Genomic DNA, 12,176 nt, shown 5'->3' with positions numbered 1-12,176 from the left:
GCAATAAAAACACAAGTCAGACAGGGAGAAGCTCTCTCTCATGTTGGAAACTATGGCTTGGTGGTAAGCTAAAGGGTAGTCAGTGGCTCTTTGCTAATTCTCTGATCTCTTTGGCTATTACCCCTGTATTTGGCTCTGTGTTTCTTATTTACTAAGACTGTTTAGAATTTCATCTATAGGTGATTGTGTCACCTTTTCAGATGTTATCGATGCCTTCAGAGGTTAAGCTCCAGAGAGCAAGCCTACTCCCTTCATCCCAAGAAGACACAGCTAGAGGGTGGAACTCTGCTTTCTATCTGCTAGATACACCCTCTAGCTGTGAGCAGAGTTCCACGGGACAAGAAACATACCAATGTCTTGATCTTGGACTTCCCAGACCTGTGAGAAATAAATTCCTGATGATAATGGGCTGTAACTCCTGATCTTTAGAGGCAGTCTGGACACACTATGAAAGTATCTTCTCACACATGACTTGCTATTGTCATTTCTCTTTTTCATCTTAGGTATTGGAAGAGATGTTCTACTTACAGGGTTCTCAGATGCTTCAGTCTCTGGAGAACTCCCTGAGGAAGTATCTCCCTGAGTCCTTAAAGGTGAGAGTAGAACATTCTCAGAGTAACTGAGGACCACACCCAGCTATGACAGAGGAGGGAAAGAGGTCAAGACCCACTGAGCACTGACACCATGGCATTTTTCTCAGCTATGCTTTTGCTACCAGAATAGAAAGAAGTCTCAATAATGTCACTTGCCCAATTAAAAAAAAAGCAAAGTGCTCTTCTCCACAAATAAAACACATCACTGTTTACTTCCAAATGATACTTCACAAGTTTTGTGAGACTCTTTCACAAAATAAAAACTTGAAAGAAAGGTGGAGATATAGGTCAGTAATAGTGTTTGCCTATCCCGTGCGAGGTCCTAGGTTTAACTGCCAGTAGAGAAAAAAAGAATTTTCCTGATTCTTAAATAACAATCACTATTTAGTTAAAATCATGTTGGACATTAAATAATAAGGATTCTGATCTTATTTACATTTTGCTTTAGTTGTATTCCTGATGTGACTCTAGCAGGGGAAATTTTTTTAAAAATATAAAATAAATTAAAATGTGTATCATCAGATGTCTTTTGTAGAATATATTATCTCAATGAAATAAGATTTAATGTACAAGAATTTCCAGTTCTCTTTTTATGTATCACATAGCTCAGTATAGAATTTTCTGTGAACTTGGATTTGATCTATAACATGTTCTCAGAACAGGTGAGGTAAAATTGTATGTCATAAAATATACAAATGGCATGGAAATCAAATTTTTATAGATTGACCTGGCACAACAGGGGAGTTCATGAGTTTATTCATAAATCACATCATTATTTGCATTTTATTTCATTAATGTTTAAAAGATATCATTGTTAGAATAAGTAACTAGACACTAGGGACCATTTGAAAGATTCATTTATTACATCTTTCCAACAAAAAATCATAATGTCATAGGAATGATCCTTGTTCCAGTCAAATACGTTGCAGTTTCCTATTTCTTTGTAATGTGATGACAATTCTACTGTGTTGAAATATTTAGGTTTATGGGACTGTCTTCCACATGAATCAGGGAAACCCATTCAAGGTCAAGGCTCTGGTGGACAAGTGGCCTGATTTTAATACTGTTGTTATTCGACCCCAGGAGCAGGTAAATTGCAATATAGAATAAATATGCCTGTATCTCCACATTTGTTGCATTCCTAACATGTGTCTGACTGTATGGTAGATTCTACATCCTACTCCCATCCTAAGAAATAGAAATGAATTGTAATAATGTCAACTAATACTCTGCTTGAAGGATAATACACGAAAATCCACAAAAATTACAGGGTGTTATAAAGTGTACAAGGAGGGAAACACACAAAGATATAGTAATAACCCAAGGAGAATGTTAACTAAAGGTACAGATGGTACACTTTTATCTTCATCCATGTTTTTGTTTTGCTTGGTGACAAAGTTCCTCCGTCAGCACTGACTAATTTGAACTGCAAGCATACTTTATTACTTCATTATTTCTTACATCTTGTTTGTAGGATTTAGAGGCAACCGATGGAAAGTCATATCAACTTAAGATCATGTTGAGACACAAAGAATAGTTTGATCTTTTATTATAAACATTAAAACACTTCCTAAGGGCTGGAGAGATGGCTCAGTGGTTAAGAGCACTTGCTACTGTTGCAGAGGACCAGGCTTTGGTTTTAGGCACCCACGTTATATGGAATCTGACATCATCTTTTGATCTTTACAGGTATTGCACACATATGATAAACATACATACATGCAAGCAAAACATTCATACCCATAAAATAAAAATAAGTAAGTCTTTAAAGAAAAGGATATTTCCTAAGCTAGGTTTGTATACTGTAACAAGTTAGTTCTTAGTTCCGTTGACAACTATTATCCTAAGGTAAAACAAGTTTCTTGTCTTTAAAAATCACTGGACTTGAAATAATCCAGCTCATTCTCACTCTATCACAACTTTCCATTGTAATATCAGCTTCCCACTGAGATGCTGCTCTGCATTTATATCAGTTGTCTACAACAAGGGCAATAAAAGAAGGTAGAAAGTTCTCATTCCCCATCCCCTCCCCTCGAAAGCCCCCACCCACACCCCCCATCCCCCCACCCCGCCCAGTTTACTCATGGAGATCTCATCTCTTTCCCCTTCCCAGGGTAATCCATGTATCCCTCTTAGGGTCCTCCTGGTTACCTAGTTTCTCTGAAGCTTTGGGTTAATCTGTTCATTCTGAGCTTTACATCAGGCTTGGCTGACTCCACATGGGAGCCCTTACCCTTTTGGAGGAAGTGATGGAGGATAGATTGAGGGGGGAGGGGAAGTGGGAGGAGGGATGGGAGTGGGATCTGTGGTTGATATGTAGAATGAGTGGAAAAATTTCTTTTTTTAAAAAGAGATTTTCTATTTATTTTACATGCTAACCACAGATTCCCCTGTCCTCCCTCCTCCTGCCCTTGAGCCTTCCCCACAACTGACCCCCCATTCCCATCTACTCCAAGGCAATGTCTCCCATGGGGAGTCAGCAGAGCCTGGTACATTCAATTGAGGCAGGTCCATGCCCCTCCTCCCTGTACCAAGGCTGTGCAAAGTGTCCCACCATAGGCACTAGGCTCCAAAAAGCCGGCTCATGCACCAAGGACAGGTCCTGATCCCACTGCCTGGGGGCCCCCTAAACAGTTCAAGCTAAACAACTGTCTTGCTTATCCAGCCGGCCTAGTCCAGTACCATGGCGGCTCCTCAGCTATTGGTCCACAGTTTATGCGTTTCCACTATTTTGGCTATTTGTCTCTCTACTTTTTCCAGTCATGGCCTCGATATCCCTTGCTCATGAAATCCCTCCTCTCTCTCATCAATTGGACCCCTGGAGCTCTGCCTGGGACCCGGCCTTGGATCTCTGCATCTGCTTCCATCAGTCAGTGGATGAGGGTTCTATGATGACAGTTAGGATACTCAGCTATCCAATCACCAGAGTAGGTCAGCTCAGGCACCTTCTCGACTATTGCTAATAGTCTAAGGTGGTGTCATCCTTGTGGATTCCTGGGAACCTCCCTAGCACTCTGCTTCTCCCTATTCCCATGATGCCTTCATTTATCACGGTATCTCTTTCCTTGCTCTCCCACTCTATTCCCATTCCAGCTCAAACCTCTCACTCCTCTAAGCTCTCATCCCCTGCCTCTTGCCCTCCATTACCCCCTTCACTCCCAGTTTGCTCATGTAGACATCATCCATTTCTCCATTGCTGGGTGATCTATGTGCCCTTCCCAGGGTCCTCCTTACTAGCTGGCCTCCCTGGATCTGTGGGTTGCAGTAGGGTTATCCTTTGCTTTACATCTAGTATCCACTTATGAGTGAGTACATACCATGTTTGTCCTTCTGAGTCTGGGCTACCTCACTCAGGATGATATTTTCTAGTTCCATCCATTTGCCTGCAAACCTCATGATGTCATTGTTTTTCTCTGCTGAGTAGTACTCCATTGTGTATATGTACCACATTTTCTTTATCCATTCTTCAGTTGAAGGGCATCTAGGTTGTTTCCAGGTTCTGGATATTACAAATAATGCTGCTATGAACATAGTTGAGCATGTATCTTTGTGGTATGAATCAGCGTTCCTTGGGTATATGCCCAAGAGTGGTATAGCTGGGTCTTGAGGAAGATTAATTGCCAATTTTCTGAGAAACTGCCATACTGATTTCCAAAGTGGCTGTATAAGTTTGCATTCCCACCAACAGTGGAGGAGTGTTCCCCTTGTAAGAATCTTGTACAATAAAGCAACCTCTGGAGGCATCATGATCCCTGACTTCAAGCTCCACTATAGAGCTACAGTAGTAAAAACAGCTTGGTATTGGCATAAAAACTGACATGTGGACAAATGGAATCAAATTGAAGACCCTGACATTAATCTGCACACGTATGAACACCTAATTTTTGACAAAGAGGTCAAAACTGTACAATGGAAAAAAGAAAGCATCTTCAACAAATGGTGCTCGCATATCTGGATGTCAACATGTAGAAGATTGCAAATAGATCCGTATCTGTCACCATGCACAAAACTTAAGTCCAAGTGGATCAAAGACCTCAACATAAATCCAGTTACACTGAACCTGATAGAAGAGAAAGTAGGAAGTAGTCTTGAACACATTGGCACTGGAGATCACTTCGTAAATATAACACCAGTAACACAGACACTGAGAGAAACAATTAATAAATTGGACCTCTTGAAACTGAGAAGCTTTTGTAGGGTAAAGGACACGGTCAATAAGACAAAACAACAGCCTACAGAATGGGAAAAGATCTTCATCAACCCCACATCTGCCAGAGGGCTGATCTCCAGAATATTTAAAGAACTCAAGAAACTAGACATCAAAATATATAACAGTCCAATTAAAAAATGGGCTACAGAGCTAAACAGAGAATTCTCAACAGAAGAATCTCAAATGACTGAAAGACATTTAAGGAATTGCTCAACATCCTTAGCCATCAGGGAAATGCAAATCAAAAGGACTCTGAGATACCATCTTACACCTGTCAGAATGGCCAAGATCAAAAGTACTGCAGACAGCTTATGTTGGAGAGGATGTGGAGCAAGGGGGAAATTTTCTTAAAAAAAAAAAAAAAGGAGGTAGAAAAAAGGAATGACTACAGATGGTTAATGCTACAGGGAACAAATCAGAGATTATTCTCAATTCCAAGTTGAAAACTTTTACCAACATGAATGTTGAAGATGACTTAAATATTTTATAAGGCAGAGCAAGAAAATCAATAGTTTTAGCTTCAGTATCATTATATAGTATACAATATTTTACTTAATATCTCATTAAAATTAGAGGAATAAAAGCATTCAAATTACACATTAGTGGAAGTAATATTTCTGTGATATGTCCCTTGATATTTAAGTAGTCCCATTATGGATTTGTAAGCTTGATATATATATATATACATACATATATCTTATACATATATATTCATTTATTTGCTTTATGGGGTTGTAATTTACTAAATAATAATAAGCTATTTTTGAAGGACTATCTCATTACCTTTATCATTGGTTCCCAATTTGTAGATGCATATTCTGATTCTGTTTTCAGTATAGACTTTAATATCAGAACATTCATATCCCAGAGCAAGGAGTATTCTTTTAGCTGAATATTTTGCTTTTAATTTGTTATTTTGACTCTTCCAAATGAATTTTATAACACTCTAGTTTCCCTTGAGTTGGGGTAATATTTTTCAGGCTGTTTTTGCTTTGAATTGAGTCAAGGCTTTTTCTCTTGATTTCTCATTGTAAATAATTACAACATAAATCCACAGGAACCATTACTTTTAATATTCTAAAATCTCACAATGTAACTGAATACCAATATAACCAAACACCACACCACCCACAAACATTTTGGTTTATTATTCTTTTCTGAAACAGGACATGACAGATGACCTTGACCACTACACCAATACTTACTTAATCTACTCCAAGGATCCCAACAACTGTCAGACGTTCCTTGGCTCATCAGAAGTCATTAATTGGAAACAACATTTACAGATTCAAAGTAAGACAACCAGGGTATCTGTGGGCTGTTGTTACTTCCTGTGTACACAGGGTGGAAGTCATTGTTCCTTTCGAACAAGCACCTTACATCCCACACACATTTTTGCAAGCCACAGACACTTAGCATGCTGCTGTTTCTTTGCTCAGTGTCTAACCCTACCAAAGGGAACTCCTAAGAGCTTCAGAGTGTAAAGTTTGCAAAGGAAATTTAATTTTAATGTAATTTCTTACCATCTTAGGATTTATTCTTTAGTATGCCCATATCTTATTAAAGAACATAAATAAGGGAGCAATTATCCTACCATTCCATCTCTGCTTTATTACATTGTCACATTTTCAAAGGAAAGTTTTAGTAAACAAGACTATGCCTTTTGGAGTTGCATGATCTAAGATTGAAACCTGACTAAACCAGTTATTAACTGTGTGGTAAAGGCTAAATCACTTCTGTTATGGAGACAAGAGTTTCTGTGAGAAAAAAAAAAAGGATTATAATACTATTCCAAAATAGAGTCCTTAAAGACTAAATGAGGCATTTATTGGAAACTTCTTAGGAATATCCTATCTAGTTTTATAGAATTTCAAACCTTCTCAATATCAATTCAAAACAACAATTATTTTAGCTTACAATTGTATGGGTAGGAAATTTGCATCAGGCTCAGCTAGGCAGCTCTACTGGTCTCACCTAGATTCACACATAAGGGCTAAGTCACCTGGAGCATTATCTGTGGGCTAATAGGAATATGTTCATCACAATCCCAAGTCTGGTGTTTCATAATAACATTGTGCTAACTCTTAACTACAGGGATGGAAGTAAATTGGGTGACATGTAAATGTCACAGGATCAGGAACAGAAAGTGAAAGTCAACCTCAGTGCCCTCTGAATCATGTTTACTAAATCACATTCTTCCCATGAACCTAAGCAAGGTATATGAGTGAACAAAAGCCAATTCATGATGAAGGGAGTCATATTAGTGCAATAGAAAGGCATTGAGAACCTTATAGTAATAATTTAATGGTTTGAATACATAGAAATTATGAATTCAACTTCAGTTGTCCTGCTTCTAATTCATCTTCTTTGGTAACTATAAATGTACTCTTAAGTAGCCAGGGTTTGTGATTCCATCCAAAACTTAAATTTAAAAGCTACATGGGAGGGATATAATCTTTATCATATGATTCCTGTCCAGATTTATCATAATACTTGATGATCCTATGTTCATATTCCCTTGATTCCACTGAACAGCCTTTCCTAAATGTTAAGATGAATAATGGTATGTTGTTTGCTTCCTCATTTCCCCCATCAAGGTTCACAGGCAAGCCTGGACAAAGTTATAGAAAGACTTGGAGCCATTAATTTGGGCAATGTAAAGCACACACAGTGCTTTCTCTATATGATACTTGAAACAGCAAAGAAATTGGCTCCTTCTTTGGTGGATCCCAAGAACTTAGTACACAGCAGTGACAAGCCCAAGCCCATGTAAGTGTTTAAGAAGCTGTTCTGCAACATTCAGCCTCTCACTAATGACGTACATCCTGTGTTAGACTTCCAAAGTGATCATTAAGAGGTCACCTTAAAATACAGGGCTAAAATCAATGCACAGGTGATCCATCATTGTTTTGGAATCTAGAAGGTAAAAATCAAAATTTGAGAAGTGCTGTATTGCATTGGAATCTACAGGGTAGAATTTCTTCTGATCTCTTCCAGCACCCAGTGCCATTCCAGGAGTACCTTAGCTTTGGGATGCATTTCTCTACTCCCTAAAAACACTTCCACATGACCTTCTTTATCCTCTATGTCTTTTTCTCTTTTGTTTGTTATGAGGACACTTATCAATAGACTTGGGACCCACAAAATAATTGGGATGAGCTTATATTAAAGTCTTAAACTTGTATATTAAAAGATCCTTTTTTAAGCAAGATTATCTGCATAAAAGGGCTGTCAAGATGGTTCAGCAGCTAAAGGTGCTTGCTGACAAGTCTGATTATCTGAATTCAATCTCTGGGACCTACGTGATGAAGAAGAGAACCAACTCCCCAAAGCTGTCTTCTGATTTTCACACAGGAGCATGTAACATCCATATGTATCTATGCAATTAAAAACTGTAATTGCCTATGCAAGTTGAATGTGGGTTACTGTTTAACCTGCCAGGCCCTCACTACCTCTGCTAGCTTTGGCCCTGGTAACTATCCAACCAATATTCTGCAGAGTAGCTGACTAATCACAATAAAATTTAAATAAGAACTAAATCTCTCTCCTGCTTACAAGATTTCAATGCTTCCTGACATCCTTTCAAATATTTCTGAACTTCTCAGCCCTCTAAGAAATTTTCATCTGCCTCTCGGGCCTTACATTTAATCTTGTTTCTTCCCTTCAAAACTTCTAACCTTTGTCAAAAACATTACAAGTTCATTTTAAAAACATGAACTGTTTTTTAGACATGAGTCCAAAATCAGAAGCTGAGTCATTCTTTAAAGCAAAGTGTTCTGATGGTGGAAGTCTAAAGAGGAAGAGGTGGATTTTATAGACTGAGAAAAGCTAACATAACACAAACAAAATTTTGTCACTTCAATGTTATTTCCTGTGTAAAATAGGAAAGGAAGATATACATTAGAATTTGACAGGTTGTTTCACATTGGGTTACTTCAAGTTAATTATTTTGGTATGAATTAAAGCAAAGGAAACCTCATTCATGTTCTCTATCTCTCTCCTTTGCTCACTCACTCACTCTCTTGCTCTCTCCTTCTCTCTGTCGGAAAGTCAGTTAACAATCTAATATTGGTTGTGACATGAAGCATTTATGTGAATGATTTCATATTGGTTCTAGTGTTAAATCTAAATGCAGAAGTTAGTGTACAATAATGCTACACCATAGCTTTCTTACCATTTCTTCTTGACCTTCATGAGCTCAGACCTCTAAGATTATCTCCTATCTATCTAAATTTTCTCTCTCCTATGCAGGTCAATCTTTATATGAATGACTTACTTTGTTATCCAGATCTGCTCACAGGTTACTTTATCAGAGTCTTGTGTAAAACACCTCAATAAAAGTCACCACTGCACAGGATTTAGATTTATTTTGCTCATAGCCCTCCTGAGTGTAGTTGGAAGTTTTCCTGTGCTTGCCCAGCACCAAGATCTCACAGGCACTTATAAAATTCCTGTGTCCCACCTGGTCCTGCAACCACCCAGACCCAAATAAACACACAGAGGCTTATATTATTTTTAAACTATGGCCATGGCAGGCTTTTTGCTAGCTAACTCTTACATCTTAAATTAACTCATTTCTATAAATCTATACTTTGCCACATGGCTTGTGGCTTATTGGTACTTTACATCTTGCTTCTTCTGACGGTGGCTAGCAGTGTCTCCCTTCTCTCTTTTCTTCCTTCTTCTCTCTCCAGTTAGAATGTCCTGCCTAACCTTATTCTGTCTCACCATTAGCCAAACAGCTTTATTTATTAACCAATCAGAGCAACACATTTTCACAGCATACAGAATGACATCACCCACCACCTGAGTATTTGAAACTAGTTAATTTATTCTACAGATTTAATGTTTAATTCATCCTCTGACAATAATGAAAACCCTGCAAGAGCTGGGATCATCAGTAGCTGGCACATAGTGGGTTTTAAACAAATACGTGTTCAGTGAATTCTCTGCATAGAACAACTGGGTTCTGATAAAAATATTTTGAACACATTTCACATTGTCCCCATTTATGTTGAACTTAATGCTGAGTAGAACCAAAAGCTGGCAGTATGTGATTTGAGTATGCTCAACCCCACAAGTCTTTGTGAAATTTTCTACCTAGAAGAACTCTGTTCTCTTTGTATACTACATGGCAACCTGCAGAACACTCCCATCTAGAAGCTACTGGGAAGTGTTGTCCTGCTATGAGCTAGAGGTTAGTCTAATCTCTTGACAGAAAGTGGAATCTGATGGTGGAATAGCTTGCTCAGCACGTGGGTGACAGAACCTGTAACTGGAGTGGAAATAGCGTGTCTAGCTCCACCTCCAGAACTCATTCCAAAATGACTCCTGAAGCTTCCTCACACCATTGCAGGTGTCTTCAGACATCAGGACTCAATGACAAGGGCCATCATTCCACATTTCTGCCCATCTTTGCACTTGACTTTATCTTTTGTGCATCACAATGCCTAAGGACTACAGGATACCAAATTCTGTGATTCTGCACTTTGGCTTTTCTGTTTGCTACATGTGGTTTAGTAAGCTTGCTTGTCTGCAAAACTCTTTCCTTTTACATAAAACAAGACTGATCATATTTCAACTTTCTAACTTGAAAGATCATATTTGAACCCTCTAACTGGAAAGATAATGGTTACAGGCAAATAAAAATTGGAAATGTTGCCTGGAGCACTTTTACTACCTGTTAGGCACTGAATCTGAGCCCCCATCACACTGACTGGCTAGTCTACAGTACAAGTTACTTATGAGCCCTGCTTAGAAGATGAGGAAATGCAAAAGATGAAGAGTAATTAATCAGCAGACTCATGTACACAGTACTGATAGGAACTCAGGCAGTCTAGCTACAGAACACACAATCTAAGATAGTCTACTTTTTGCCTCTTGGGGCAATTTAGGGGGAAAAAATAAAATTATTCATAGCCTATGTGATTAAGGACTGCTCTTTTCTCTTGTTCTCAATAGTAACCAAGAGTTGTTCAAATTCGCTTCACTGGATGTTACACATGCTGCACTGGTAAATAACATCTGGCATTTTGGTGGCAATGAGAAAAGCCAGAAGTTCATTGAGCGCTGTATCCACACCTTTCCCAGCTTCTGTATTATGGGGCCTGAGGGGATCCCCGTGTCTTGGGCCTTGATGGACCACACTGGAGAAATGAGAATGGGAGGCACCTTACCTCAGTACCGGCGCCAGGGTCTCATTTACCATATTGCTTCCCTCCAGATTCAGACTCTAGGAAACCTCGGCTTCCCCATGTATGCACATGTAGATAAAGCTAACTTCACCATTCAGAGAATGGCTGCCAGGATGGCTTATGTCACCATGCCCTGTACCTGGAACCAGTGGAATTATGTGCCTCTATAAAGCTGGAAAAGAGTGATGAAGGGACTGTGCTTGTAGATGGAGAAATGGCTGAGTGAACAAAGAGAAGTAATAAATTGTCATTAGGTGGGTGTGTGTTTCTAGAAAGCAGAGGTACATCATGAACTGCACATACTATTTCTCTGCCCTCGTATTTCTCATGCACTTAACTCCATTTCCTCATCATGCAGAAAGTCACTTTCTCCTGCTCTAACTCTGTTACAGGCCCCACATTCTCAGGATCCCTCTAACACAGTGGTTCTTAAAATGCTATGACCCTTTAATACAGTTCTTCATGTTGATGACTCCCAACTATAAAATTATTTTTGTTGCTACCTCATAACTGTAATTTTGCTACTGTTACAAATCATAATGTATATATCTAAGTTTTCTGATGGTCTAAGGTGACCCTTGTGAAAGGATTGTTCAACCCCCAAAGGTGTTGCAATCCACAGGTTGAGAACACTGCTCTAACACATTTAGCTGAATTGTATTATTTTCTATTTTGCTTTGTTGGCTTTTGATCCATGCTCATTAGCCAATAGGTTTATTTTGTGACCTATCCCACTACTCACATGCATACCTCCTCTGGCTTTCTGTAGTTTTTCTTTTATTGGCTGGAGAAATAGCTTGTCACCTAAAAAGGTCTATTCAAAATCATTCTCTCCCAGGTCACTTCCTAGATGTTGTGTTGTTAATATGTACAAACTACTACACATGCACATACACATGCACAACACATGTGGTTCAATTGTAAAATTATTAGAAAAGAAACTAGGGATCAGCAAGTAGAGGTGCTTGCAGCTAAGCCTGGTAACCTGAGTTTAATTCCTAGGACCCATGTTGTGAAAGAAGAGAATCAATTCCATCACATTGTCCTCTGACCTCCACAGGTATTCTGTGACATGTACACTCACAAATAAATAAATGTAATTTAAAAAAATACTAGTTTTGTGTATTTTTCAATGACTTTTCACAATTAGTTCTTACACCAAGAAAGAGAAATTAGCAT

The 12,176-nt window shown here is 38.6% G+C and overlaps 1 protein-coding gene across 1 annotated transcript; it reads left to right on the top strand.

Moving 5' to 3' along the window:
• The first annotated feature begins 515 nt into the window (after window positions 1-515).
• Window positions 516-11,167, top strand: LOC128095490 (glycine N-acyltransferase-like protein Keg1). The gene is made up of 5 exons (XM_052714490.1): window positions 516-593; window positions 1,575-1,682; window positions 5,970-6,096; window positions 7,401-7,572; window positions 10,765-11,167. The coding sequence occupies exons 1-5, from the start codon at window positions 516-518 to the stop codon at window positions 11,165-11,167; spliced, it is 888 nt and encodes a 295-aa protein (XP_052570450.1).
• The last annotated feature ends 1,009 nt before the right edge of the window (window positions 11,168-12,176 follow it).

This window comes from Peromyscus californicus, unplaced genomic scaffold (genome assembly GCF_007827085.1).
Source record: "Peromyscus californicus insignis strain IS unplaced genomic scaffold, ASM782708v3 Scaffold_4__1_contigs__length_199733344, whole genome shotgun sequence".
Classification (NCBI taxonomy): Eukaryota; Metazoa; Chordata; class Mammalia; order Rodentia; family Cricetidae; genus Peromyscus; species Peromyscus californicus.
Note: the sequence above shows the minus strand (reverse complement) of the source record. Positions and strands in the feature narration are given on the sequence as shown.